The sequence below is a fragment of the Carex rostrata genome, chromosome 6, assembly GCF_964058835.1.
Source record: "Carex rostrata chromosome 6, lpCarRost1.2, whole genome shotgun sequence".
Lineage (NCBI taxonomy): Eukaryota > Viridiplantae > Streptophyta > Magnoliopsida > Poales > Cyperaceae > Carex > Carex rostrata.
In genome coordinates, this window is record NC_135923.1 from 1,685,269 (window position 1) to 1,710,784 (window position 25,516).

Sequence of the window (25,516 nt, forward strand, 5' to 3'; positions counted from 1 at the left end):
TCTTCGAAGAGCATTATTTCAGGATCGGGACTCCAGGGCAGTGACTGAAAAAAAATCCTTCCTCTCCTCTGTTGGTATCGTTTCTAAAACCTATTCTTGCCGTCCTCTAAAATCAGCTAATAGAGTCGGGTTTTTGGGTTTCTAGAATGGAATTAAAACAATAGTTATAAGGACTAAATATTTGCATTTGGTTTGTAAATTGCAATTCTCCAAACTAATACAATTGACTGGTTCTTTGTTACAACTTTTCGTTTGTTAGGTCAGCAGAATATTTTTTCCATGTTTTTTGTGGTAAACTGTGAAAATGAGGACATTGGTTAGTGTTAAACTGTACTGCTTACTTAAATTGAACTTTTTAGAGATAGATTAGAAAATCAAAGATAGGAGTGCCAGTATACATATATTGATTAATATATGGATCTCTTCGGAACTGGAGAAGGTGTAAGCTTGCTTTTTTAGGATATGGAGTACCTTCAAATTTTCTAAATTTGACCTCTCACAGATTCAGAACTCACGAAATTGCTTATCAGCGAATTAGTTTGGGGTACAGCTCGAGTAGAACTAGAAGGTGTGAGCTATCTATTTCTATTTTGTAGTTGTAATTCTGTTATTTTTTTTATATATAAACCGGTACCAGTCTGACCTGTCTTGGTTCTATTTACTGGTATGACCTTGATTACTTGTCCGATCTCTGTTGTTGGTGGTGTTGTTCTGTCAACTGATAATTGGTACCAGTGAATTTCCTGTATTTGCTGACCTCTTTTGGTTGTTCTGTTAAGTTGGAAAAATTAAAAGATTCCTAAGCTCACTTTACATCTTAGTAGTTAAGTCTACTGGTAATTCTTTTGGCAGAATTTTATACTAATTTCTTTCTTTTTTGTTTTTAAATTTTAACGACCACTTCAGAGATTCGGACTCCAGGACATTGACGGGAAGCTGTCACCTTATCCGCAACTTTTGCTGTTTGAGGTAATAAACTAAACAAATTCTCAAATTTTCTACCGTATTATGACTCACATGTATTCTTACCAACATTTTTTGTAGAGAAACAGTGTTTCCATTGGAAATATGAAATCATTGTTTTAGATTTTTTAAGTTGGAAAAATTAAAAGATTCCTAAGCTCACTTTACATCTTACAGAGTCACAGAAGTATTAGTCTTTATTCTTACATCACTTTGTAAAACCTGTGTACATATTCTATTTTTATATGTTAGCCTTTTGTACACAATTGTGGTTTGACCTTTAATTTCTTTTTAGTTAGGAAGATATGGCTGATTTTTGAGATTTATGATTCTCTTTCAATTTTATCAAGCAGGATTTTGACATAATTGTTCCGTCATTAGTTGTTTTAAGGTTTAGGTTTAGGTGTTACTAACATATCTTAAGCTTACTGGTAAATTTGATTTTCCGTTCTCGAAAAACAAAGGTGTTGTGCCAGCAACATTTAGTTACTAAATAATGACAAAAACACTTTTATATCTATTTGTTAAGCCTAATTCTTTATAGCATTCTCTTAAATTTATATAATGCACCTCATCGATAAAAAAATTTATATAATGCACCTGGCTGAAAAAAATATGAATTGTTGCATTGGTAAACAGTCCTGATTTTCCTTTTATATGAATTCATAACAAAATCAGCATCTACTCCTAACTATCAGTATGTTGACTTCTCTACTCTGTATATACAACTACAATCATAACATGATGCCATTTTTTTTTTCTTACATTTGTTTCATCAGTTTATTTGCTTCAATAATCTGCTTGCTGGGAATTAGAGACACTTCTATTGGTTTGTACAATCCTTTGAGGTATTTTCTTTTTTGGTTTTATTAATTTGACATTTAGGCATCACGTCTAAATAAATAAAAAGTGTTTGCTGCTTCGATGAACAAATAATTTTGGTAACTTTTCCAAAAGAAATAAGCATGGGGAGTTCACATTTTTTCACTTCTTTCTGTCATCATCTTCTTCTCTGGATCTGATCTGATGCTGATTTTTTACATCTAAAAAATACTTCTTCTTACAAAAAAACTTATGAGACTTGGAAATTTAACACTTTCTGTTATAATAATAAAAAAAAACTTGACATATTTTTATGTTTTCTGCTGCATTTCTCATGTCGCATTGACATTTTTTAATTTGCCTTCTCTAACTTTCAGCACAATAATGCATTATAACATTTTATATACCTTTCATTTCAACTTGCACTTTTTATGAAGAATAAAATGAACAAGTAATTTATGAAAAGGTAAGTAAAAATAAAAATAAAAAAGAACAACCATGTGTTTGTAAGTTTGCACGATTCATTTTGTCAGAATCGTGTTGGATAAATCTGATTGTAAACCTAATCTGAGAGTGTTGCTTTTCCTTTTTTTTAAGCTTTCTTTTAAAACATCAATTTCAACATAAATATGAAAAAAAATAGAATATACTCATTTATAGTTGCTGCCCTTTGTAACACATGTTGATATTTCTTCCTTTTTATATAAATTTTATATTTATACAGAAAGCACAGGTGTAGTATCAAAATAGTTGCAATACAAAAAGCACACCTCACAACAATGCCCTCTACAAATATGTTACATCACTATTTTTTAGTAAATAAAAGGTAACAGTTAAATTTAATTAATATTTTCTCATTTTGGTTTCAGCAGTTCAGTTGATGCGACAGGTTACACACTTCTATCATGTTGGTTGTACATCCTTTTAAGGTATTTTTTTAATTTATTAATTAAATATTTAGACAATAGTTCTAGGTAAAAAATACAAAGAATATACTTGATAAGGAAAAGTTCAAAATGATTCATTTTTCTCATGTTTCTCTCAACAGTTTTGTTGCTACGACACTCTGTTTGCTGGAAATCAAACTCTTCTATATATAAAATACAAAAAATTCCTGTGTTTGCTAACCTCTTTTGGTTGTTCTGTTAAGTTAGAAAAATTGAAAGATTCCTAAGCTCACTTTACATCTTAGTAGCTAAGTTTACTGGTAATTTAATTTATTTTGGCAGAATATTATACCAATTTTTTTTTTTTTTTTTCTTTAACGAGCATTACTTCATAGATTTGGACTCCAGGACATTGATTGGAAGCTATCACCTTATTTGCAACTTCTGCTGTTCGAGGTAACTAAACTAAACAAATTCTCAAAATTTCCACCGTATTATGACATACATGCATTCTTACCAATAATTTTTGTAGAGAAACAGTGTTTTCATTGGAAATTTGAAATTAGATCTTTGCTCTTCCTGAAGTTTTTTATTTGTAATTTTGTGTGCCATGCGTGTACCTTCTCCAACAAACTCTCTTCTCGCTCTTGCAAAATTTGTGAAACCATAAAAGAATCCAAACCAATCAATCCACATTCTTCGTTTTTTGATTTCGAGCTCGACCAAGATGAACTCTCTGGCCCATCAATTAATAAAGTGTTTTTGCCACTTCAGCAGTGTACCGCTTACAAGCGTCAGACGCCATCACAATCACCAGATAAACTCAGGTATTCGGTCTCATGTGGTAATGTGTTATCTTGAATTTGTTTTATCAAAAAACTATCCAAGAAATATCTTCTTTTTACCAAAATAAATAATCTTTTTGTTCCTATTGTGGTTTGTGGGAGAGGAGAAGGGTTTCTCTTATTTTTATAATATTTTGTGGCTGTCTAATAATCCAAGTATGGGATTGTTAGATTGTTCAGGAGATATTTAAAACTTCAAGAATCTTCACTGTGGTAACTATTAGTATCGCAATAATCTCTATTTTTTACTTCAATTATTTGTTCTCTTCTTTATTCAGATGAAAACAGCGTTTATCCTTCAAATAAAAACAAAATCGTTGTCTGCAGCTATAATGTTGGTTTCGTGAACATTTGGAATTAGCAGGGAAAATGCAAACCTTAGTGAACTGATTCACTTATATATACCAGATCTTATATGCTTTCAGGCAAGAATTACCAATATGTATGTTCTCAAATGGAAGAATTTGAGTCGTTTTTACCTTCTATTGGCATTACAGGTCCTCTCTTATTTTGTCTTCTATCATTTTCTTTTATGATACACTTGATGTAATAAAGGAGCTCACCAAAGATATACAAATGCTTTTTGAGAACACCTGCGGAAGCAATTCAAATGCTTGGTGCCATGTCAGCTCGCTGAAGAAAAGCCTTATTTCTGCATGCTGGTATTATTATAGATTTATCTTACTGATCTTAATATGTATGCACTAAGTACTAAGTCTGCATCTGTTGTTATTCTGGATCAAGTCCTTGCTTTTCCAGTTTGCACTTTTAGTTCTAAAACCAATAGCCCTGTTCAACAAGTTGGCATCAGTTAGAGTGGGTTTTTTATGATGTCAGAAAATTGCACTTATGTTTCTGTTTTAGGCTGGATGTCGGCAGTAGAAAAGCACGGTCGTACAATCCAAGTCCATAATAACAGTGGAAACAAATGCATACAATACAGGGTTACCCGATTTTATTGTAATGGTTTTTCACACTGCAAATTAGATCAAGCACTTTGCAATGTCGATCGATCAAGCACTTTGCATGTAACACGGTCACACAGAACCACTAGACTAATTTGATCATACATTCTATTACATGTTTGATTGAGGTGCATGACTAAAGGAGATCAGTCGATTTTTCCTTTCTTTGTTAGAACTTTTATTCTATTTTTTTTTTATTTGATATACCTAATCGTCCAATTAAGTGCAAATTCTATTTTTTACCAATTAGTTGATGAGAAGACTCATAACTCAGCTGCTGCATAGGAGCTTGTCCCTCGACTTCATTTCCCAATTTCTAAGGTCTTACCCTACCCCTAAACTTTACTAGCTCTGGAAAATATCCGAACTGCGGAGCCTCCATGACTCTCCTCTCACCCGTCTCACTCCCTCCCTCCTCCTCCGACCATTGCCGCGCCACCTCATATTATGTCCCCACCATCTCAACCATGTCGGAGCTCCGGCAGCATCACTCGCAGCTCGTCCGTCTCGGCTTCTCCTCTGACAACCACGCTATGGGCCGCCTTATCAAGTTCGCTGGACTCTCCACCTCCGGAGACATCTCCTACGCCCTCCGCCTCTTCCACCACCTCCCACACCCCGACGCCTTCATTTATAACACTCTCTTTCTTGCACTCTCTTCCCATCACAACCCCCCTGTCTCTCCTTGTCTTCTCCTCTCGCACATGCTAGAGCAGTATGTATTACCCAATCAATTCACTTTTCCTCCACTCTTGCGATTTGTATCTCACCCAAGTTCTCTCTCCTTCGGCCTACAGCTGCACACTCTCATGTACAAGTTCGGGTTCAGTTCTGATCCCTTTGCCAGAAATAACTTGTTGTGTATGTATCTTGAATGTGGTTACCCCTATGATGCATGGAAGGTGTTTGATGTATCGAATAATCGTACTATTGTCACGTGGACTACTATGGTAAGTGGTTTGTCAAAAGCAGGGCTGATAGATGATGCACGTGCATTGTTCGATGACATGCCTGAGAGGAATTTGGTCTCTTGGAATGCGATGATTACAGGGTATGTGAAAAGTGGGCTATTTAGGGAGGCGTTAGAGCTGTTTGATCAGATGCAAGCCGAGGGGATTGAGATGAATAAATATGTTGGGGCTAGTATATTAGCAGCTTGCACTGGCTTAGGTTTGTTGGAAAAAGGTAAGTTGATTCATAGACAAATTGAGTCAAGTGGAATTGAAGTAGATTCAAAACTGGCTACAGCGATTATCGACATGTATTGCAAATGCGGTTGCTTGGAGAAGGCATTTGAGGTATTTAACAGTTTGAAAAGAAAGGGGCTCTCAACTTGGAATTGCATGGTCAGTGGATTTGCGATTCATGGACGAGGCATGGATGCAATTCAAGTTTTCAAACAGATGGAAATGGAAGGAGGGGTTCCTGATGACATCACATTTTTAAATTTGCTAAGTGCATGTGCACACTCTGGTTTGGTCACTGAGGGGAAGCACTATTTTGACTATATGGTGCAAAAATACAATATAGAGCCCAAAATGGAGCACTATGGTTGCATGGTCGATATGCTTGGTCGAGCCGGGTTTTTAAAGGAGGCTAAACAGCTCATAGAGCAGATGCCAATGGAACCAGATGCCGACATATTAGGTGCGCTGCTCGGTGCGTGTAAGATACATGGTGTGGTCAATTTGGGTCGGGAGATTGGTAAGAGGGTCATAGAACTAGATCCTTTGAATAGTGGCCGGTATGTGCTGTTGGCTAATTTGTTTGCCGGCGCCGGCAGATGGGATGATGTGGCACAAGTACGTAAAATGATGAGTGACAATGGGGTACATAAAGAAGCGGGTCATTCGTTAATCGAGATGAACGGAGTTGTAAATGAATTCATATGCGGAAGTGGGTCCCATCCTCAAGCTAAGGATATTTACTCCATGCTCGGTGAAATGCTGGAGTGGATAAAAGCAGAGGGTTATGTAGCCGACGCGGGTGTGGTCCTGCATGACATAGCTGAGGAGGAAAAGGAAGAAGCATTGTACTACCATAGCGAGAAGCTTGCCATAGCTTTTGGTTTGATTCACACAGAGGCCGGGCAGACAATACGGATAGCAAAAAACTTGAGGGTCTGTAGAGACTGTCACGAGGTGAGCAAGTTTGTATCGAGGGTCTTTAACCGCGAGATCATTGTCAGGGATCGAAACCGATTTCATCATTTCAGGAACGGGGAGTGCTCTTGCAAAGATTATTGGTGATTAATCTGGTTTTGCTAACTCAGAGCTTGTACATTGTTCATAGCGGGTTCTCTTGCAATCCGAACAGGAGCATTCCAATCATCAATCAAGGAGAATGTTAGCAATGATGGAATTGGTACCAACTGAGTTATGGCAGGAAGTGGCAATGGCCTTATGGGCTATTTGGCGCTGCAGAAATGACCTAGTATTCCAAGCAAAAACACCGAGCTTCAAAACTTTCAATACCTACACCTCTCTAATTCAATCCGAGATTACACTGGCTACTTCTCACGCTTCTCTCAAAACGGTACAATCAGGTACTTCTTCACCCCAACCGAACTATCAATCCACTATATGTAATGCTGATGGGTCTTGGATAGTTGGCTGGATGGGAGGAATTGGATTTGTATTGCAGCAAGAGGGCTCTCTAATAGCATACAAAACAGAAAGGGTGCTGGTATGCTGCCCTTTGCAGGCAGAAGCAATGGCTTTGTTGCAAGGAGTGGATTTTGTTATTTCTCAAGGCCTGCTACAGTGCACTTTCCTCACTGACAACTTGACTTTGGCGGAGGCTTGCACAGCACAAGGACCACCTATGGAGGTAGATTGGAGAGCTCACAAGGAAATATTTGAAGTCTGAAAGAAATTCAAGGTAAATTCAAGTTTCAACTGCTACCATGTGGGAAGAAGTGACAATAGCCTTGCTGACCAATTGGCAAGGAGAGGTACCAAGACTGGAGAATCATATATGGGATTCACTTATCCAACATTTCTGAAATAGGCTCTTTTATTACAATGCTTAGTTTTTGTTTTCAAAGAAAGAAAAAGGATGCTGTTAATCCGATCTGATATATAGTTTGATTATGTTGCTTAGTTTTTTGTTTTCAAAGAAAGAAAAAGGATGTTGTTAATCCTATTTGATATAGAGTCGTAGTCAGTATAGCTTGATTTTGAGTCATAGGAATGAAATGTAATTGGAGGCCCAAGGGCATGAATTAATCAAAAAAAAAAAAAAAAGTTTGTTAAGAAATTAAGAAAACAGCTGTGCCATTCTTTTTTTTTTAAAATAAAAAAAAGAACTAGTATATTTTACACTGGATGACCGTAAGCATGCTTGATTAAAACAAATGAAAGTCTGTAACAATAAGCTTAATAGAAACCTGAATAGATAAACTACCTAATAAACGCTACTAAAAGCAAAAACAAAAGGAAGAAAATAAAAAAAATGAAAAGAGTATTGCATCAGGTTATTTTCCATAGACTGGTATGACACTTGCACTATCTCTAACCAAAATCAGAAAATATCCGGTAAATAAAAACTTTAGAAGTCAAATTCAACCCGATTAAAAAAAATATATACAGACCAAAATCTAGAATAAAAAAATTCATTTTACTAATAATTCTTTTTATATATTTAACCAGAAAAGCAAATGTTCTCTCTATATTCTAACAGAAATACAGATGGATCACTCTCTATCAATGAGATGTTGTACATGGAACAGCCATTCAATCCCGGTACTGGTTCATGAACGACTCGTGAAAAGCCGCAAGACGGGAGACGATGGCCGGAATTTTATTCTCCTGCGGCAGAATTGAGCACCTAAAATGATATGTTCCAGGTACCTTTATTTAACAAAATGAAAACAAAGCAAATATTAGTGTAATTACCATAGACACTAATTAAGAGAGTAGAACCTCTACTGCTGTTCAATCATTTTTTTTTCAAATTACTGAAAATCTCTACATGACAGAGGAACTAATTTGGAACTTGTCTTCGGAAATCTGACATGTATTTGAACAGAACTAGAGATATCTAAATGTCATTACAAACCTGGCCAAAGCCGGATCCTGGCAACACGACAATTCCAGTAGATTCGACGAGGCGAAGTGCGTAGAATGCATCAGGTGCCATTTTGGATGCTTTGGCGGCTTTAATCGCCTTTTCTGAGAGGTGAATTTGTGGGAAGAGGAACATAGAACCCTCGGCCTTGTTGCATGTCACTCCCTCCAAATTGTTCAATGCATCCTCCAGTGCCTAAATGAGTAATGTTCATTCTTTTTTTAATTTTATTCAATTTTGTTGTTCTAAGTTTTGATAGTGTTTCTAACAGGGTTTGAATCCAAGTGCATATAACAGGTTCATTTGTTATGAAATTTGATCAAAGAGTATATACATGGTCATCGATCGGTTTTTCTTTTACCATTAATTTCTTTAGAGAAACCAAAAGGGATAAAAATATAGCTCCTGATACCGATCTTACTTTTGCACGGCGAGCAAGAGACTTGAGAATGCCATCCCGCTCTGACGCGTATGACTCGTATGATGCATCCCCTGACTGCAACAGTTACTCAGAATAATTATTTTTTTCAAAATAAACATGTTTTTTTCTTTTTCTAAATTTCAGAGCAGATAGATTGTTTCTGAGTTTTGACACCTTTGGTGGGTTCATGACAAGGCTAGTAAGAATCTGGCCAGAGATATTCGAGCAGAGATTTACTGATACAACCTTGCAAATTTGCTCTCTTACACTTTTACTGAAACCAGTAACCTCCATGTAACCACCTCTCTTGCCACATTCACCATAATACCCTGGTGCATATTGAAACAATAAAAAAGATTTACCGATGCAACCTTAAAGTATAATCGATCAATTTTTTTTTTTTATTACGCATACCTTTCGAGATGGAATGGTACGAGACCAAGGGGATGTCCTCGCCGTAACCCATCGACCTAAAAATCTTTTTGAAGGAGTTGAATTTCTTGCCCTCTGCAAAAATATTATCTTGGTAAACCTGTAAAATATAAAAAAATGACAAAGATGTCAGATTGTAGATTTTAAATTGTGCTTACTAAGATTCAGACAATTACATTGATGTTACCTCGTCAGCAATAAGAACAAGGTCTTCCTTCTTGCAAAACTCGGCAATTTGCTTTTGATTTTCCTCTGTAAGAACCTAAATCAGTAGTCAAAACAATCAGGAATTAATTTGAAAAAAGAGGAATATAAGAAAAAGAAAAAAGAGAAATGGTGAAAAGTGAAGAACTTTTTTGAATTTTACCTGGCCAGTGGGATTATTAGGGTTAATCACAACCAGAGCTCTGACAATAATACCCTTTGTTCTGGCATTCTCCAGTTGCTTCTTAAGCTCAGAGATCTCCAGTGCCCATCCATTGGCTTCATCAAGGTAATATGGCACCTAAAGACAATAATTTACAATAAAATATTTCAACGCTCAATTAAAACCGGCAAACACAGGTTATCTTTTCTTTTTAACAAAAAAAAAACGGTTCTCGGTTTGAGAAGCATACATGAGTGCCACCATGGAGAGTAATTGAGGCCGTGTAGAGAGGGTACTGAGGGGCGGGGCAGAGAACTCCATCTGCTTCTGATCTCAGCAAGAGTTGCATAATGTAGTGCACCTGAGAAAAAAATTGCAAAATCAAATTTTTAAACAATTTAGGAACATTAAGTAGAGGAATTAAAGCAAATTATATTTACCGCAGGGGTAGCACCATCAGTGAGGAAAATGTCATCAGAACTGGCAGGGAAACTGTCACGAGCTGCAATTCCTACAGCAATTGAGTCTCGCAATCCCTTAACACCCTGAAATTGAATTTGAAAAGAAAAATTGTCAAAACTAAATCAACAGAAAATAATTAATATTTGAATAGGATTTGATTTTACCTGGCTGTTACTGTAGGCACCTGTAGCCTTGCCAGGGAATGAGCTCAGGATTTGGTGTGCTCTTACAATAGAATCCGAGCTGCCAGAAAATGAAAAATGAAAGGACCAATGAGAAAATAATATCACCACTGTAAAAGTTCATAAATGGAGGCGCTTATCGCTTATCATGGAAATTAAAAATTATACTAATGTAATTTACCCTTTATCAATTATTACACTTCTAACAGGTTTTATACTTTTGAATCAGATGTTTATACTTTTACAATAGGTTTTATCATTTTATCTTAATAAAAGTGGACAATAAGAAAAAAAATTTGTTAAGAAAACTTAGGTTTGATGCTTCTACTTTTCAACCAGATGTTTATACTATTTAAATAACTCATCGTATTAATTATCGTAAACATCTCATCGATATTTTTAATTCAAATTATATTATTAAAAAAAAAGATACCTAAAAGAAGTGTTAGTCTCGGATTTTTCTAAAAGAGAAGGGTGGTCACACAAGGCAAGTACCTGAAAGTTACACAAACATGCAATAATACTTAATTAAATTTAGAAAAATGCAATTATAATTCATTTGTATGTTATATATATTTTGAGAAGGAACTACGATGAACACTCACCTCACGAAAAAATGTAATAGGCTGTTGACCAAGTGCTTGAGGATTCCCAATACTGCAATAAATTATCTGAAACAAACGATTTGAATTTTCACCAACAAAGAGAAAAATTTGAAAATGCAAATAAACAATCAGAAAGAATCCAAAATAAAAAAAAATATATTGTAAAACTGTAAACCTCATCGAAAGGGAGCGAGCCTGGGTTCTTTTGCAGCTCTTGTTCCAAGTTCTGGATAACATATTTCAAATTGCAAATTTCAAATAAATATAATTAATTTTAGTGTTTTTAATTAAAACTTGTAAAAAATTCAATATTCCTCAAATTAACATAAAATCTTACAACATGTAGAATTTTACATTTTATTATTTCTTCAAAATGGATAAAAATGGAAATCTCCCCCATAAAATGAAATGGATCTGTCCATTTAAAGAAAAGAAATGGACCTCTCCATTTCAAAATTGATTACATGGTTGTGCTTTGACATGGTACAATACAAGAACAGTAAGTTAATTACCTCAGTGTAAGTATCAATCTCTCCACGCACAGCATACTCGCATTTTAAAACCTAGATATGATATAAACAAGAAAGAAATTTTGCTCATGCGTTCAGTCTTTAGGGCAAATTTAATTTATGAGCAAAAAGAAAAAGGAAATGTGAAGCTCAAACCTTGGGGTTAATGGAATGAATAGCAACGGCATCAGTCATCTCGGATCCCATGGAGAAAGAGAAAGAGAAATGAAGATTGAGTTGTGAGTTGTGACTGAATGCTTATAAAGAAGCGAGAGAGAAGTGCTATTTCCCCTGTTTTTCTTTCTCCTTTTCCTTATCGGACGATCAACAACTAGATAACGGGTTATCAGTCTTAGGAGGGATCCGTATCCACCAGGTACCTGACTCAACACAGTTGAAGCGAACGGGTCAGATTTACTCTCAACCGGTCAGGATTCGGGATGACAGGGAGCAAGATTAATTGTGCTTGGAGATGCGTGCCAATTCATTTTCGGACCGTCCGATTCAATTCTACTCAGTCAGGTAACCTGAGGGGATACGAATTCGTCTTAGGAGAGACCCGATTTGGAATTCCAGCAGAGCTGCTGGTGTTGACTGGATTTCATCAAAAAAAGACTGTGGATTTGGCAACACTGGTGCTGTGGGTACCTAATGCGGCTACTCGTGAATTAGCGGGACTTAGATCCTCTGTGGCATGCTCTGTACAGCGATGTTGTTGCTGACCTGACATATGTCTCATCAGGGTGAATCTGAACTTTTAATATCCTATTAGACAAATCAGAACTTGTTGGAATTATTAACAGACTAATTACTATGACCAACAAAAAGTTCGGGTTCGGTTTAGCGAGTTCAAAAATTTGTGATTCGAGTATAATTCGGAATTGATTTAGTACGATAAGGAAGCAAAAAAAAAAATTCCAAAAAAAAAACTCAGCAAAAAATAAAGTCACAAAAAATTAAAAAATAATATATATTTTTATTTTTTTTGCATTTTTCTCCCGAATAATACGTGACTCACGTTTTATACGCCTTTTATTTACAAATAAAATGTATTATATGTTTTTTTGCATTTTATTCTGAGATCGGTTCGAAAATGTCAAAAAACCATTTAATACAAGAATTAAATGCGTATCTAACAAAAAGCATAAATATACAAGAGCGCCGTAGAGGATCAAGCTAGGCTGAATGAAGGGTTGACTCCTTTTTCATTTTTTTAAGAGAACTCACGGACACGGAATCGACACAGTTCGACACGAAACAACTAACAGACTGTGTTTTTCCATGTACTTACCCGTGAGTGTCGGACACGTGCTACCTTTGGCCATTCAATATTGTCAGCTCTTGCTTTGCTGGAGATTGGAGTTATTTCTAATATTAGTCAGAGTGGGGAACCCGCATGAGTTATGGTGTTTTCTACATGCAAAGCAAATGGATTCCTACAGTCTACAGAAACCTAAAAAGGAAGGAGTCAAGGAGATGTGTGAACTGGTTTTGGTATCCGGGGTACGAAGAATTACAGCGGCACATCCACAGATTTACTAAGGAAGATCGGTGGTTTCTTTTTCAGCGTGCTATTTGTATAAATATCAATTTTACTAGGTCATATACTTTAATTCTATTTATAAATTTTTTTACAAACCATGAATAAAAAAAAAAATTATCAAACCAACTTGATTGTTTTGATTTTTACAAAAACTATAAGATCGAACAAAGATGTCATTTCGGTCTAAATTTTTTTTTCCCAGAACCGAGATGTCATTTTGGTCCGAACTGTTTCCACAGATTTTGATCAAAAAATAATATAGTTGTTCGATAAAACTTGCGAAAATATCTCAGACTGAAATGGCATCTCGGTTCCAAAAAAAAAATATTTCGGACCAAAATGGTATCTCGGTTCTTATGATTTTTGAAAAAAATCAAAGCAATCAAGTTGGTTTAGTTATCTTTTTTTTTATGGTTTCTAAAAAAAATTCTTCCATTTATGTTTGAGCTATTCACAAATTTATACAACTTTTGTTTGCTTTCTGGATACAAATTTTCAATCTTAATAAATTAGTTTCAAATTATGATTTTACTATCATTTATCAAAAGTCCAGCTAAAATATTAACTTAGACTGGGATCATTAACAATAAATTACTTTTACATTTTCAATAATACTTTTCAAATTATGATGAAAATTTTAAAAACATATTTTTATTGATTTATAAACATGTTATTGTATAAAATGGTTGGTCTATCAAATTGTATGCAATTTAAATTTCTTGATATTTCATCAAAAGTTTTCAAGTATAGATCATTGCAGATTTTCCGATGTTTAATAAATAATAAAAGTTGTATCAAATTTTATTATTTTTGACGTGCATAATATAAAATTGTCAGCAACTATATCAATTTCTGGGAAGAGGAGGTAGCACAATTGGCTAAAAAAGAATATATAAAATTGTTGGTTACCCAAAGATCGAGAGTTCGATTCCCCTCACAACTTTGCAAGCAAAATAAAAAATAAAAAATTGAGTCAAATTATTTAAGGTATCTGTTGGTTATTAAATTTTTAATTGGTAGGATTAATTTCTTCATGTTGTAAATAGTTGAGGCAAGGGATAACTGCAAGATGATAATTCTTTTTTTCTTTTCTTTGGAACATCTGTTAGTCTCAAAGGTATTTAGAGAGAGTGAATATGGCATTTTTAAGCTTTTAATCTATGTTACAATTTCCTAGTGTGTTTTAGAGTTATTATTGGTGAAAACTAGAATAACTTGGTTCTAAACTAAATTAATAAACAATAAAATAAAAAGTAGAGTTTGAGACACTTGACACGAGAGTTGTTTACAAAGTTCGGCACTAATGCCTGTGTCTCCAAGTTCCGTGACCTTCGAGATAGCGCGTCTTTCTTTACCCAATGAGAAATGAGTACAAGTTGGAACCGGTGAGCCCTTACAATCTTCTGAGAAGTCACATGGCCCGAGCACGGAATCGGCTCACGAGCACTAAAGGCTCAAAGATAACAAAGTCAACAACTAAGGCTTAAGGATAACAAAGTGAGCAACTAAGGCTCAAGGGATAAATGGTTTGATTTTGCAGGATCACTCTAGTAGTTGTTGTATTGATTGAATAAGCTTGAGATTGATTGTGAGTATTGAAGTTTAAGTGCACAAGCAACAACGGCTTTCTCTAGATCTGAAAATTTGAAATATTGAAGTTGGGGGCGGCTAGAGTCCTTGTCCAAACCCTGGCATTGCTTCCATTTACAGAGAGATGATAAAAACGAAGTAAGTTGCCCCGACCGTTGCAACGGTTCATGGATCGTTACAACGGTAGGTCAATTTGCACAGGTTTGGACTGAGGGAACCATAACGGTGGATTTGTGTATATAACGGTCATGGATGTGTATATAACGGTCATGGACCGTTACAACGATTTTCTCAACATAAATCCTCTGGAATCTCGACTGTCAGGTGATTGTTCTGATTGATTTAACAGACTCGGCTGAGGGTTTGTTTATTCCATTGCAACGGTTCTGGACCATTGTGATGGTAGGTCTCACTTAGTTCATTCTCAAGCTTACTTTAGCAATTTTACATATTAAATATCATAATCTTGAGATGATGCTTCTGCTGTCCAATATCTTGTGCTTCATGACTACATCCTTGATGTTGTATAGCAGTTTATTAATTCATCATTGATGTATAATTATTGAATCTTCTGTTGTCGTGAACCTGCACAATATCTCAAGAAGACAGACTGTAAAATACAATTTATATATATTTTGCAAATCTAGTCAAACAGATAAGTAGATTACGGCACAAGACAACAACATCTATTTGTTATTGAAGAGTCTTTTGTAACATTGTGGTGGAACAAAATGAATGCAATATATATTAATATAATAAGTGTTTAGGTTTTGTCAGAAGAATATGAATGACTAGATAAATCAGTTGCATAACGTTATTCAAAAAAGGGAAAGAAAGACGATATTATTGGGCTTAATGCAATGGAGAAGCTGAAGAGAACATACTTGGCCCAATAAGAGAATACGGCCCGATATTATTGGGCTCAATGCTATCTATGATTATGAAAATAGCGCCAAGTCCGATGTTTCAAGTTTAATGGGACAGAAATTAAAGCGCATAAATTATCAGAATCAGACAGTTTACTGATTTTTTTTTTAATTAGTTGAATTAACATTCGAAGTTCTTTTTGAAAAAATTATAGCTCTATGTGAGGTTTTGATTTAGAATTTGATCTCTGCAAGTTTTAGATCAAATTAGAAGAGTACCTTTTTTTTAATTGTCAAATGAATTAATTCGAATCCATCCAACAATTCTGAACGCGTTCATACAGATTGAAATCTTGTTCTTTACATCAACATCTTATGTATTGACCAATTGATATTTGTCTGTAAAATAAATTATCAAAACTTATTAATAGTAAATTCAGAGTAAGTTACTCCTTCAAATTTAATCTATCTTATTCTTTCAAATTTTATCCTCATTTGACTCTTTAAAAGTAAAGTGGAAGGTTTAATCCACCACTTCACAATCAAATATGACCTAATTAAGATATAAAAATATAATGAGTTAGAATGAATTGGCTCACTGCACCAGTGCAACCAAAAAAAAAAGTTGGATAATGTCAACTGACCTAGTGCATAAGTTGAAATTGAGAAGCGGTATGGTCTGTGAACTCAATGCTCAATCACTTTGTCCCACAATTATGATAAAAATAAGCTAGAGGCGCTTGTATAGTAGTCGGTCCGCGATGCTGAAGTTTGCGCTGAGAGCGGAGAAGGACAAGCGCTGAGAAATACGAAGTGTTGTTTATGCCTTAAAAAGGGGTTCCGGATAGTACCGGATATCCCCATTTAGATAATCAGGACTGAATCCTCCTCACGAACGTGAGCTACTACCAATTTTTTTTTTTAAAAAAAAAAAGATAATCGGGACTGAATCCAGATACTATTCTGATTACTTCAAAATTAACCAGATCCAGAAATTATTTGCTAGTTTAATTCGGATTCTCATTTCACAAATTGTCAAGATTTGAGAGTTTGATTCAGCGGATTTTGATAAAACCGGATGGTTAAACCGGTTATGGCCAGTTTATTAACTTAGACGATACTTGTGAAGAGCCGAGCCGGAAACCAGATCCGATTTTTTCTGGTCGAACCGACTGGTCCAGTCCAGTCCGGTTCTAATAACATTGAGATAAATATTAAAGCTAAACACACGAATCTGAGAGCAGATCAGATAACATTGGAGTCCATTGAACTCAAAGTAAGTCTGATGTCCATCAAACCTACTCCACTTTATTATTTGTACGGTTATATGTTATACAAAATATCTTCGAAATGTTGTAGGAATGTAGGATTAATATGTACATGCATATAGCCAATGTTTTTAAATGTGGTAAGGTTATCGCAAACTGCATATGCAGTATATGGCTGTAAATATTGATTTTTATGCGGGCTTATATATACGGATTTTAAATGAGAATTTATATATATGTAAACAAGTATGCAGAAATACACGGTATTATACAAATAAATATGCAGCCGAATATACAGTCGAAAATGCAGAACTGCATATTTGATCGAATATAAATTTTTTATTCAGATTGCAACAAGATACGAATATGCAGCTACATATGCAACTGCATAGATTAAATTTTATGCGGCCACGTAAACAGAATTTTAATACAGTGCATATAAAATATAACACATGCTGTATTGTATTATGACTTGTGACTTATGAGCATACTGCATCAAGCCATCAAAAAATTGGCAATGATTAGCAAGGTATGTATACAAAATTACAAATAGAGATTTAGAAAGCATGACAGGTAACATCCACCAGAAGGCTATTACTTTACAATAGATCTCCGTGGTGGACAGTGGACTGGTGGGTGATGTTATACTTTAGCAGCTAAGTAGCTAACGAGATGTATTTAATACAAAAATACTACAAACACTAGGTCAGATTTTTGTTTCAATACAAATAATTAAGTGTGTGTTATGCAATAGTCAAGTATATTTATAGATGATTTAGAAATTGAGTATATAAAAATAAAATTTGCTAATAGTTATCATGCTAAAAATAAAATAAAATAAATTCCAGTACCAATTTTAGAGTTTACTGGAAAAAGAAGGAAGTTTCTAGCAATGAGGCCCAAGTTCCATATAAAACCTCTCTAATAATGACATAGATAGAACCCCAGATCAAACGGCTCAGATCAAATCTCCCATAAACCACAGAACACCGCTGCTCTTCCCTTCCCTTCCCTTTGCTCTCAGAGGCCAAAATTCGTTACAATTCGTTACAATTCGTTACAATTCGTTACAACTTTTGGAAAAATTTTAACCATGACGGCTGATGCTTCCACTGCACTTTCAGGTTTTGCTAGATCTCTTCTCTACCTGGCATGCAAAATCTGAGAATTTTGTTTTGTTTTTTTTTTTTTTTTTTTTTTTCTGATTTTTTTTTTCTTTAATGGCAGTTCGAACGAAGGTACAGAAGTTTCTAGAAGCGGCTTGTACTGGCAACCTTGATCTTCTCAAGAGTTAGTCATCTCCTATGCTTTGGTTTTCTTTTCTTTTTTAATGGAGAAGGCCTGGCTACTAATTTCTCTGAAAAATGTTCATAATTTTTCATTGGTATATAGTTGTGGTGCTTGAAACAATTATTTGACATTTGCATGGTGTTCTGACACACCCACAATCACCTTCTAATGATGTACATGAATTGCTCAGAAGCCCAGGGGCTGATGCAGAATATTCCTCAGAGAGGGGTAGGAATCGGGTTAAAATAGCTTATCGGATTCAAACTCATTAACTAATCGGGTACTAGATAAAGAAAACAATCAATATAATAAGAACAATAAAAATAGTAGTCTTACATAATAAAAAACAACAAAATAAAATCATTTTACATATTAAAAAATAACAAAGTTGGTCCAGATTCGTAAATTTCTATAAATTTTCTATAAAAATAACAAAATTTCTCATTAACGGTGCTTTCCAGTTCCAAAGAGGGACAAAACAATTTCTAGGGAGGGGCAAAGTGGTACCGGGTCCGTATTTTTCCACTGAATTTCAAAATCCAGGGAGGAAGCTGCCCCCCTCTAGTTGTGTGTGGGTCCGCCCCTGCAGAAGCCCATACATACTTACTTTGTCTGATGGAATTATTTCTAATACTTTTTTATGGTTTGGATGCATGTCTCGATAGAGATTGCAAATCAGTTGGATGAAGGAAAGGGGATGGCAAAGACGGTTGAGGCAGTTAAAGATGCAAATAACAGAACCGCATTGCATTTTGCTGCCAGAGAGGGTAGAACTGACGTTTGCGAGTTTCTTCTTGGGGAGCTTAAGCTCGAACCTGATGCTAGGGATGATGATGGTATCTTTTCCTTTCGTCCTCTTAGAACTGTAGAATGAAGTCTCCATGTTTGCAATTTAACCCTTGATTTAACCATATTTTTCATTATCAGTCTATGATGTTCAGATTTATAAAAATTCACCTGAATTGGCTGTTAATATTGGTAATTAGTATATGATTATACGTACAGATTATTTCCTTGATGGTGGTACTACTCGTTTCAGGTGAGACACCTCTAATTCATGCGGCAAGACAAGGGCATTTTGGTACTGTAAAATATCTTCTAGAGCAAGGGGCAAATCCGTCCGCTTCAAGTAATTTGGGTGCTACTGCTCTTCACCATGCTGCCGGCATAGGTCATTTAGTTTTGTGTTCTTTTTTATTTTTATTAATACATTTTACAACTTCCCCCATATTTTAATCACATCAGACCATGCTACCTGATGCATCTCAGAAGCTCCAGTACATCTATCTGATGCGCATCTGATTACGGTGATATGCGTAGGATACGTATCAGATACGCCATGTATTAGATACACCTGGTTGTGTATCTAAATATTTTATGCACTGTTCTCTGACACATGATAAATTGAATTTGTCAATGCAGGAAACATAGAGATAATGGAGCTTCTAATACCAAAGGGGGTAGATTTAGAATCTCAAAGTGATGCTGGTACACCTCTGATATGGGCTGCTGGTCACGATCAACCCAAATCGGTCAAACTTTTGTTGAAACATAATGCTAATGTAAGCTTGCTTTAAGATGGCAACCCCCATTTGACCACAGTTTGCAAAAAGATCCAAAATATCTCATATAATTATTTTTATTTATTTATAGGTTAATTCGGAAACTGACGATGGGGTTACACCATTGTTGTCAGCTGTCGCTGCTGGATCACTTCAATGCTTGCAACTCTTACTTGAGGTTAGAAAAACTAAATTAGATCTCCATGACCACCGTAAAAAAATCACAGCTCCTACCAAAAGCACGTTGTATTTAGTTATTTACAATTTTATCAAGTAACTTCATGCATTAAGTTGCTCTACTTGCATTTTGCACTTTACGTGACATGCTGTAATTTTGCTTAATCTAATGTCTTTGATAATTTCAAGAGGGGTGAAGGTGCTTAAATATTTTATATTGCATTTACTGTTCAAGCGTGGTTATTGATTTAATTAAAATTTTGTTAATAAACTACTCGCCTTGTTCTTAGTTGTTAGCTTTAACTACTATTGTTTGTTATTCATAGGCAGGGGCTAATCCAAACATAGATGCCGGTGGGGCCACCCCCTTGCATGTGGCGGCTGATATCGGAAATTTAGATGTCATTAGATGCTTATTGAATGCTGGTGCAGATCCCAATGCTTCTGACGAGGTATTCTTTCTGTACCTGCTTAGTATCACAGACTTGTGTTTTTTTTTAATTAAGGACAACTGTCTGTACTGTACATTCTGACAATGTATTCATTGTACAGGACGGTTTTAAGCCTATACAGGTTGCAGCGTTGAGAGAGAACCGTGAAGTGGTTGAAGCTCTCTATCCAGTTACCTCTCCAGTTAGTAAAGTTCCGGACTGGTCCATTGATGGTTTGATGAAATTAACTCTTTCTGAGGTGAACAAGGTGCGGAAACTTATATCTCAATTTTTTTTATTATGCAAACAATATCATGTCTAATAGTAAATTTTGCTTAATGTCTCTCTTCAGGGAAACATACAAGAAGCTGAGGTGGCAAAAGATCAAAGTTCACAAAAGGCGAAAGTTGTTGAGGTGCTATTGCTTCTGATGCTTTTTTACAGTAGAATTTGTAGAAAAGTTAGTTGCTCCATGGCCAAGGGATTTAAGAGAGATGAAAAATTGTGTGCACAAAATACCTCCACAAAAGGACTATCTCAAAAGTGCCCTAAAAAAATGAAAAATGTTGCATATATGGCTACATCTGTATAAACAAAATAAGAAAATAATTCTGTTTTTACAGGGTGCGTTAATGTTATTTGTTTGAATGGCAATTTGTGGTTGCACATGAAATTGCCTCAAATATAAATTGTATTATAATATGAAAAGACCACTAATGACTATATATATATATATATATCAATTTCATATTGTTTTTAGGTGGGATCTGAGGAGAAAAAAAGATCAATGGAAGCTAAACAAAGAGGGGATGAAGCCTTTAAAAGGAAGGATTTTCAAACGGCAATTGATGCTTATACACAGGTCAGCTTCTTTGTCAGCTACTTCTTTCTAGTAGAACTGTATGATGTGTGAATATTTACGTTCTACTTTTAAGTAGGATATATCGGTGATGTTATCTTGATAACTATGTTCTGAATAAAGATTATTTTACAAAACCTGTAGCAGTGTGATGCATATCCAGCATAGCACCAGTTTATTTAAATTCCTGTCTGGAATGAGTAATTGGTGATCATCTCACACTAGGGCGTGGTGCTCATAGGCTTTTCTCATTTTTCTATATTCAAATTAAATTGCACTGTAGACCCTAAGACTTAGTAAAACCAATACAAATCACAAAAAAATAAAACCCTATGTTGATTCCCTATACATAAAAGCCCAATATAAATACAATATTAGACATGACTAACTGACTGTAATACTAAAAGGCTAAGATTCGACAACAAAATATGCAGTACCAGATTGAGTTGGATAATTACCATCTAAACTTGGTGTGAATCCACCTTTTTGTCTTCTCTGATCCTTCAATAGTTCAACCCGGACCTCACCTTTTGTAAGAATTTACCAGGACCTATCTATCTCACTGTAAGATTTTGTGTAACACAGGCGATTGATCTGGACCCAAACGAGGCGGTGCTGCTGTCAAACAGAAGTCTTTGTTGGTTGCGTCTGGGGCAAGGCGAGCATGCATTGGAGGATGCTAGAGCTTGCAGAGCGCTTAGGCACGACTGGCACAAGGCCTGTTACAGGGAAGGAGCTGCTTTACGCCTCTTACAGGTTTGTTTGTTTGTTTGTTTCTCTTGTTTAAATGCTTTGCAATTGACATTCATTTTTGGTTTGTTAAATTATTTTATTGGTTCAAACTCTGAATTCTATCCTATCTGTTATATGCATTGATCTAACCTTGTCCTAGTAATTTGCAAATAACAGAAGTATGGATAATACAGTATTTAATGAGAAGTAAAGTAGAAGTGCCATTAATGCAATAATAATAAAAAAAAACTGTTTGGCAAACAAACTACTGGGCACAGAAAGACAGTTAACTTGACTAAAGCTTTTATAAATTTTCAAGCATTAAAATACGAATGTACCAATTCCATAATTATTGAGTTACACCTGTTCAACTGAGATTTTGGGAACAATTTGATTCTCTGCACTATTAATTCTTGAAAAAGTCTGATTCTGAGCCCTAGACTATTATGCTTGGTTTAATCAGGCCTAACTGTTAATTTTATATAATTCATTGTTTGGGCTCATTTAACCCCTGAAGTTTGGCAATTTTGAACTGGTCCCTTCCGCGAATCAGCCCATAACCTAATTAGTACTCTCTTTTTTTTTTTTTTGATAAGTAGTGGAGTACTCCACCTGTTTCATTAGAAACAAAGGACTATGAGTTGGTACCCAAAACAGGTACCTAGACATAGCCTGGTATAGCATTGTATCAGTTAAACACGTCCTTAGATCAAAAGTAAACTACCTGGTCAGTGCAGACAGTTACTGCTTCACAAAATGAACCTAATTAGTACTTTGTGCGTGGTTTCTTGCTAGAATGGCGAAATTGCTAATTTGCCATAGCTACAATTTCTGATGGTTTTCACAAACAACAAATATTAAATAATAAGGGCCCATTGAAGCAATAATATTTTAGTTCATAGGGCTGATTGAAACAAAAATCAAGAACTGCCTGAGTGAACCTAGTGTAGCGAGGGGGACTAATTAATCTAAAAAAGTTCAAGGGCCAAATTGAAAGTGTACCATTTTACAGACCAAATCACACTTCTCTTAGTTCTTTTTTGGCAAAAATGATTACCAATTTTTTTTTTACTTCATGTGCAATTCAAAACCTCAGTATATGTAAAATTTGCAACATGGACTTCTAATAATACTCAATCTGCTGTAACGCACCTTTTGGTTTTTCTTGAGTTAAAAGCTTACCATTGTAGTTTAAAGGTTAGCATTTTATTGGATTATTTGTTGTAATTGATAACCAATATTTAACGTTGAAGCCAAGAAAAGAAAAGAAAAAGGATCTTACCGCATAAGTTGCCAGAGCTACTAGTCAAATTGTTAACTTACTGAAATGTTTCTCTTCCATCACACAAGTCAAATATTGTATTATCACTGAAATATGATAAAATGATGGGGTTTCTTTGCAAATAGCATACATTTTGTGGTGTAATTGGTAAAAAAAAAGCTATTTATTTTGAGTCCATAAGTTTGAAAAATCTTGATATTTTGCAGAGGTTTGACGAGGCAGCAAATGCATTTTATGAAGGGGTACAACTTCAACCTGAAAACCAGGAGCTTGTAGATGCCTTCAGGTAGTAAAATAATCCATTAATTTATGTTAGTTTCCTTTCTAACAACTCCTCGTGATTTATACTTTTATTGATTTATATATAAATTTGACTCTGATGGTTTTGAAATGCGCAAAGGAAAATTATTTGGGCAGTAAATATGAATCTTCTACGATAGATAAGAAACAAATAGAACATGATCTGAGGTTATTGAGAAATGAACTTCCATAATCTAGAATGGGCGATGTTAGGGTTCCTAATGCATCACTTATTAAAGTCCTTGTTTTATTTTGCTTTAATATTTTAACCATTCAACATGATCTCCACATTAAAATGTGCTTGGAGACCAAATTTTACATTTTTTTTGAAAATTTTACTATTTTTTTAGATAGGTACAAAATCGCTGTCTTTCAGAAAATTCTGGACCATAAAAAAACCGTGATTTTGTACCTATCTATAAAATAGTAAAAAAAATCCCAAAAAAAATGTAAAATTTGGTCTGTAATTACAATTTAATCTGAAGATCGTGTTGAGCGGTTCATATCAGCTGTGTGGACCTTGGAATCATGAAATATTGGCGCGAGCTAAAACAGAGACTTTAATTAAAGACTTCAATTTGCAATGTACTGGAAACTCTTAAGAGAAGTGAAGTACTGGAAAGTTTGTCTATTGCTCTCTTTCTTCAATTCATTTCTTTCGGTTTTGTACTCAACAGGGAAGCTGTTGAGGCCGGACGAAAATTTCATGGCACGGATCAACAACAGAAGCCATAAGTGTGATTTTGGTAGTCTCTTAAATTTATTCATCTAGCTCAACAGAAGTCACAAGTGTGATTTTGGTAGTCTCTTAAATTTATTCATCTAAACTTCCAGCTTTGCTTGTAATTTTTTTTTTTGGATATGAATTGTTCAAATTGGTTTTTGAGTTGCTAAAGTTGAGATTTTGTATTGCATGTTATGTCACTATCAGTTTGGTTGGATTTAGAGTTTATATTGTTTTATTTACCAGAACATGATTTTTATGCTTTACCTCAACTAAGGGTATATTATATAACTCAAATGTCTTTCATAAAAAGGAAAAAAAAAAATCAAATGTCAGAATTGATTATTTTTGTAGTTGAAAACTTGAAATTGAGTTGCTAGTTGAAAATTTGTAGGTTAATGGGTTTTTGTCAAGTCAGTTGTCACATTTAATCTAGTCAGGCAGGTTGTCCAAATCTTGTCTTTTTATACAACGGTTTAAATAAACAGTGATTAAATTAAAAAGTTCATACAAATCATGTCATTTATTATCTTTGATGCTATTGGCGCTATAGCAATTGTCCTCATTTAATTAATTGGAGAAAGTTGACACGGTGTCAAGTCAGTTGGATATGTTTTGGGCAAGGTTTTAAATAGCGCTGTTATAGCGTTTTTAGACTATAAAAACTATGATGCTATTGGCGTTATAGCGCGTTATTCTGCGCTTTAGCGATACTATATGAATATAGCACTGTTTTTTTAACCGTTTTGCTATGATACGATAAACGCTATTTAAATCTTTGGTTTTGCGTCTCAAATATATATAAAAAATTGTAGAATTTTAACCGTGTTGATAGCCATTAATTTTGCCCAAGTTACTAAGAAAAGAGGTTAAATAAATAAACTAGTAGTCTATGATATACTGATATGCCAAAATTAGGGCTGCTAATGAGTCGAGTCGGCTCGCAAATTAATGAGTTGAGCGGCTCAATATTTTATAATGAATCAGATTCAAAATTGAAAAAAGATCGAACTCGACTCATCTCGCTTTTGAAAGAAAAAAGCTCGGCTTGGATCAGGAGCTCGCGAGCCGGTTCATATTTATGTGTTGAATAGGTTGAATGTGATGATTTGTGTTTGAGTCTGAACCGTTCAATGCCAAAACCCAATCTGCACAATTATTAAAGCGGGTCCTGTGCGCTCCACCTTGAGCCAGATTAGCTCATATCCCGATCGGACGACTGTGAATCTGTAATCCCAAACAAAAATATTCTATTACCTCAGAAGATATTCGTACGCCACACACAATGGGATGATTTTTTTATTTTTCGTAATTAAAAACAAAACAAAAAAGTGCTTGATTATTTAAAAAAACAAACTTTTTCA

At 34.9% G+C, this 25,516-nt stretch overlaps 4 protein-coding genes across 5 annotated transcripts; 3 read left to right on the forward strand and 1 right to left on the reverse strand.

The window, feature by feature from the left end:
• Window positions 1-304: 304 nt before the first annotated feature.
• LOC144555237 (uncharacterized) lies at window positions 305-4,866 on the forward strand. The gene is made up of 9 exons (XM_078303500.1): window positions 305-330; window positions 503-568; window positions 907-969; window positions 1,743-1,811; window positions 2,655-2,714; window positions 3,068-3,128; window positions 3,447-3,499; window positions 4,015-4,179; window positions 4,733-4,866. The coding sequence occupies exons 1-9, from the start codon at window positions 305-307 to the stop codon at window positions 4,734-4,736; spliced, it is 567 nt and encodes a 188-aa protein (XP_078159626.1). The 3' UTR covers window positions 4,737-4,866.
• LOC144555454 (pentatricopeptide repeat-containing protein At3g62890-like) lies at window positions 4,738-7,705 on the forward strand. The gene has a single exon (XM_078303791.1). It carries the CDS (start codon window positions 4,863-4,865, stop codon window positions 6,729-6,731), a length of 1,869 nt encoding a protein of 622 aa, XP_078159917.1. The 5' UTR covers window positions 4,738-4,862; the 3' UTR covers window positions 6,732-7,705.
• Window positions 7,706-8,114: 409 nt separating this feature from the next.
• Window positions 8,115-11,811, reverse strand: LOC144555455 (alanine aminotransferase 2-like). 2 transcript variants are annotated; one of them, XM_078303792.1, is made up of 15 exons: window positions 11,685-11,811; window positions 11,532-11,582; window positions 11,195-11,245; window positions 11,020-11,085; window positions 10,848-10,909; window positions 10,397-10,475; window positions 10,211-10,315; window positions 10,021-10,131; window positions 9,771-9,908; window positions 9,591-9,665; window positions 9,386-9,503; window positions 9,146-9,300; window positions 8,972-9,046; window positions 8,542-8,745; window positions 8,115-8,333 (listed from the first exon to the last, which is right to left on the reverse strand). In XM_078303792.1, exons 1-15 carry the CDS (start codon window positions 11,733-11,735, stop codon window positions 8,217-8,219), a joined length of 1,458 nt encoding a protein of 485 aa, XP_078159918.1. In that variant the 5' UTR covers window positions 11,736-11,811; the 3' UTR covers window positions 8,115-8,216. The 2 variants fall into 2 exon arrangements, with proteins under 2 accessions (XP_078159918.1, XP_078159919.1); XM_078303793.1 differs by lacking the exon at window positions 9,591-9,665.
• Window positions 11,812-17,853: 6,042 nt separating this feature from the next.
• TPR10 (ankyrin repeat family protein) lies at window positions 17,854-24,344 on the forward strand. The gene is made up of 14 exons (XM_078303638.1): window positions 17,854-17,919; window positions 18,023-18,085; window positions 18,751-18,921; window positions 19,125-19,256; window positions 19,508-19,647; window positions 19,739-19,825; window positions 20,151-20,276; window positions 20,377-20,523; window positions 20,608-20,670; window positions 21,016-21,117; window positions 21,700-21,870; window positions 23,335-23,414; window positions 24,106-24,200; window positions 24,255-24,344. The coding sequence occupies exons 1-13, from the start codon at window positions 17,889-17,891 to the stop codon at window positions 24,161-24,163; spliced, it is 1,371 nt and encodes a 456-aa protein (XP_078159764.1). The 5' UTR covers window positions 17,854-17,888; the 3' UTR covers window positions 24,164-24,200; window positions 24,255-24,344.
• Window positions 24,345-25,516: the final 1,172 nt, after the last annotated feature.

Bases quoted from the DNA above. Each gene is read 5' to 3' on its own strand.
- LOC144555237 (XM_078303500.1), top strand. From the start codon at position 305: ATGAGGACATTGGTTAGTGTTAAACT. The intron at 331-502 runs GTACTGCTTACT...GACCTCTCACAG, and splicing joins ACATTGGTTAGTGTTAAACT to ATTCAGAACTCACGAAATTG. The intron at 569-906 runs GTGTGAGCTATC...CGACCACTTCAG, and splicing joins AGCTCGAGTAGAACTAGAAG to AGATTCGGACTCCAGGACAT.
- LOC144555454 (XM_078303791.1), top strand. From the start codon at position 4,863: ATGACTCTCCTCTCACCCGTCTCACTCCCTCCCTCCTCCTCCGACCAT.
- LOC144555455 (XM_078303792.1), bottom strand. From the start codon at position 11,735: ATGGGATCCGAGATGACTGATGCCGTTGCTATTCATTCCATTAACCCC. The intron at 10,476-10,847 runs GTATCTTTTTTT...ATTTTCTGGCAG, and splicing joins GAGACTAACACTTCTTTTAG to CTCGGATTCTATTGTAAGAG. The intron at 9,504-9,590 runs GTAACATCAATG...TATATTTTACAG, and splicing joins TTGTTCTTATTGCTGACGAG to GTTTACCAAGATAATATTTT.
- TPR10 (XM_078303638.1), top strand. From the start codon at position 17,889: ATGACGGCTGATGCTTCCACTGCACTTTCAG. The intron at 18,086-18,750 runs GTTAGTCATCTC...ATGTCTCGATAG, and splicing joins CAACCTTGATCTTCTCAAGA to AGATTGCAAATCAGTTGGAT. The intron at 21,118-21,699 runs GTCAGCTTCTTT...TGTGTAACACAG, and splicing joins CAATTGATGCTTATACACAG to GCGATTGATCTGGACCCAAA.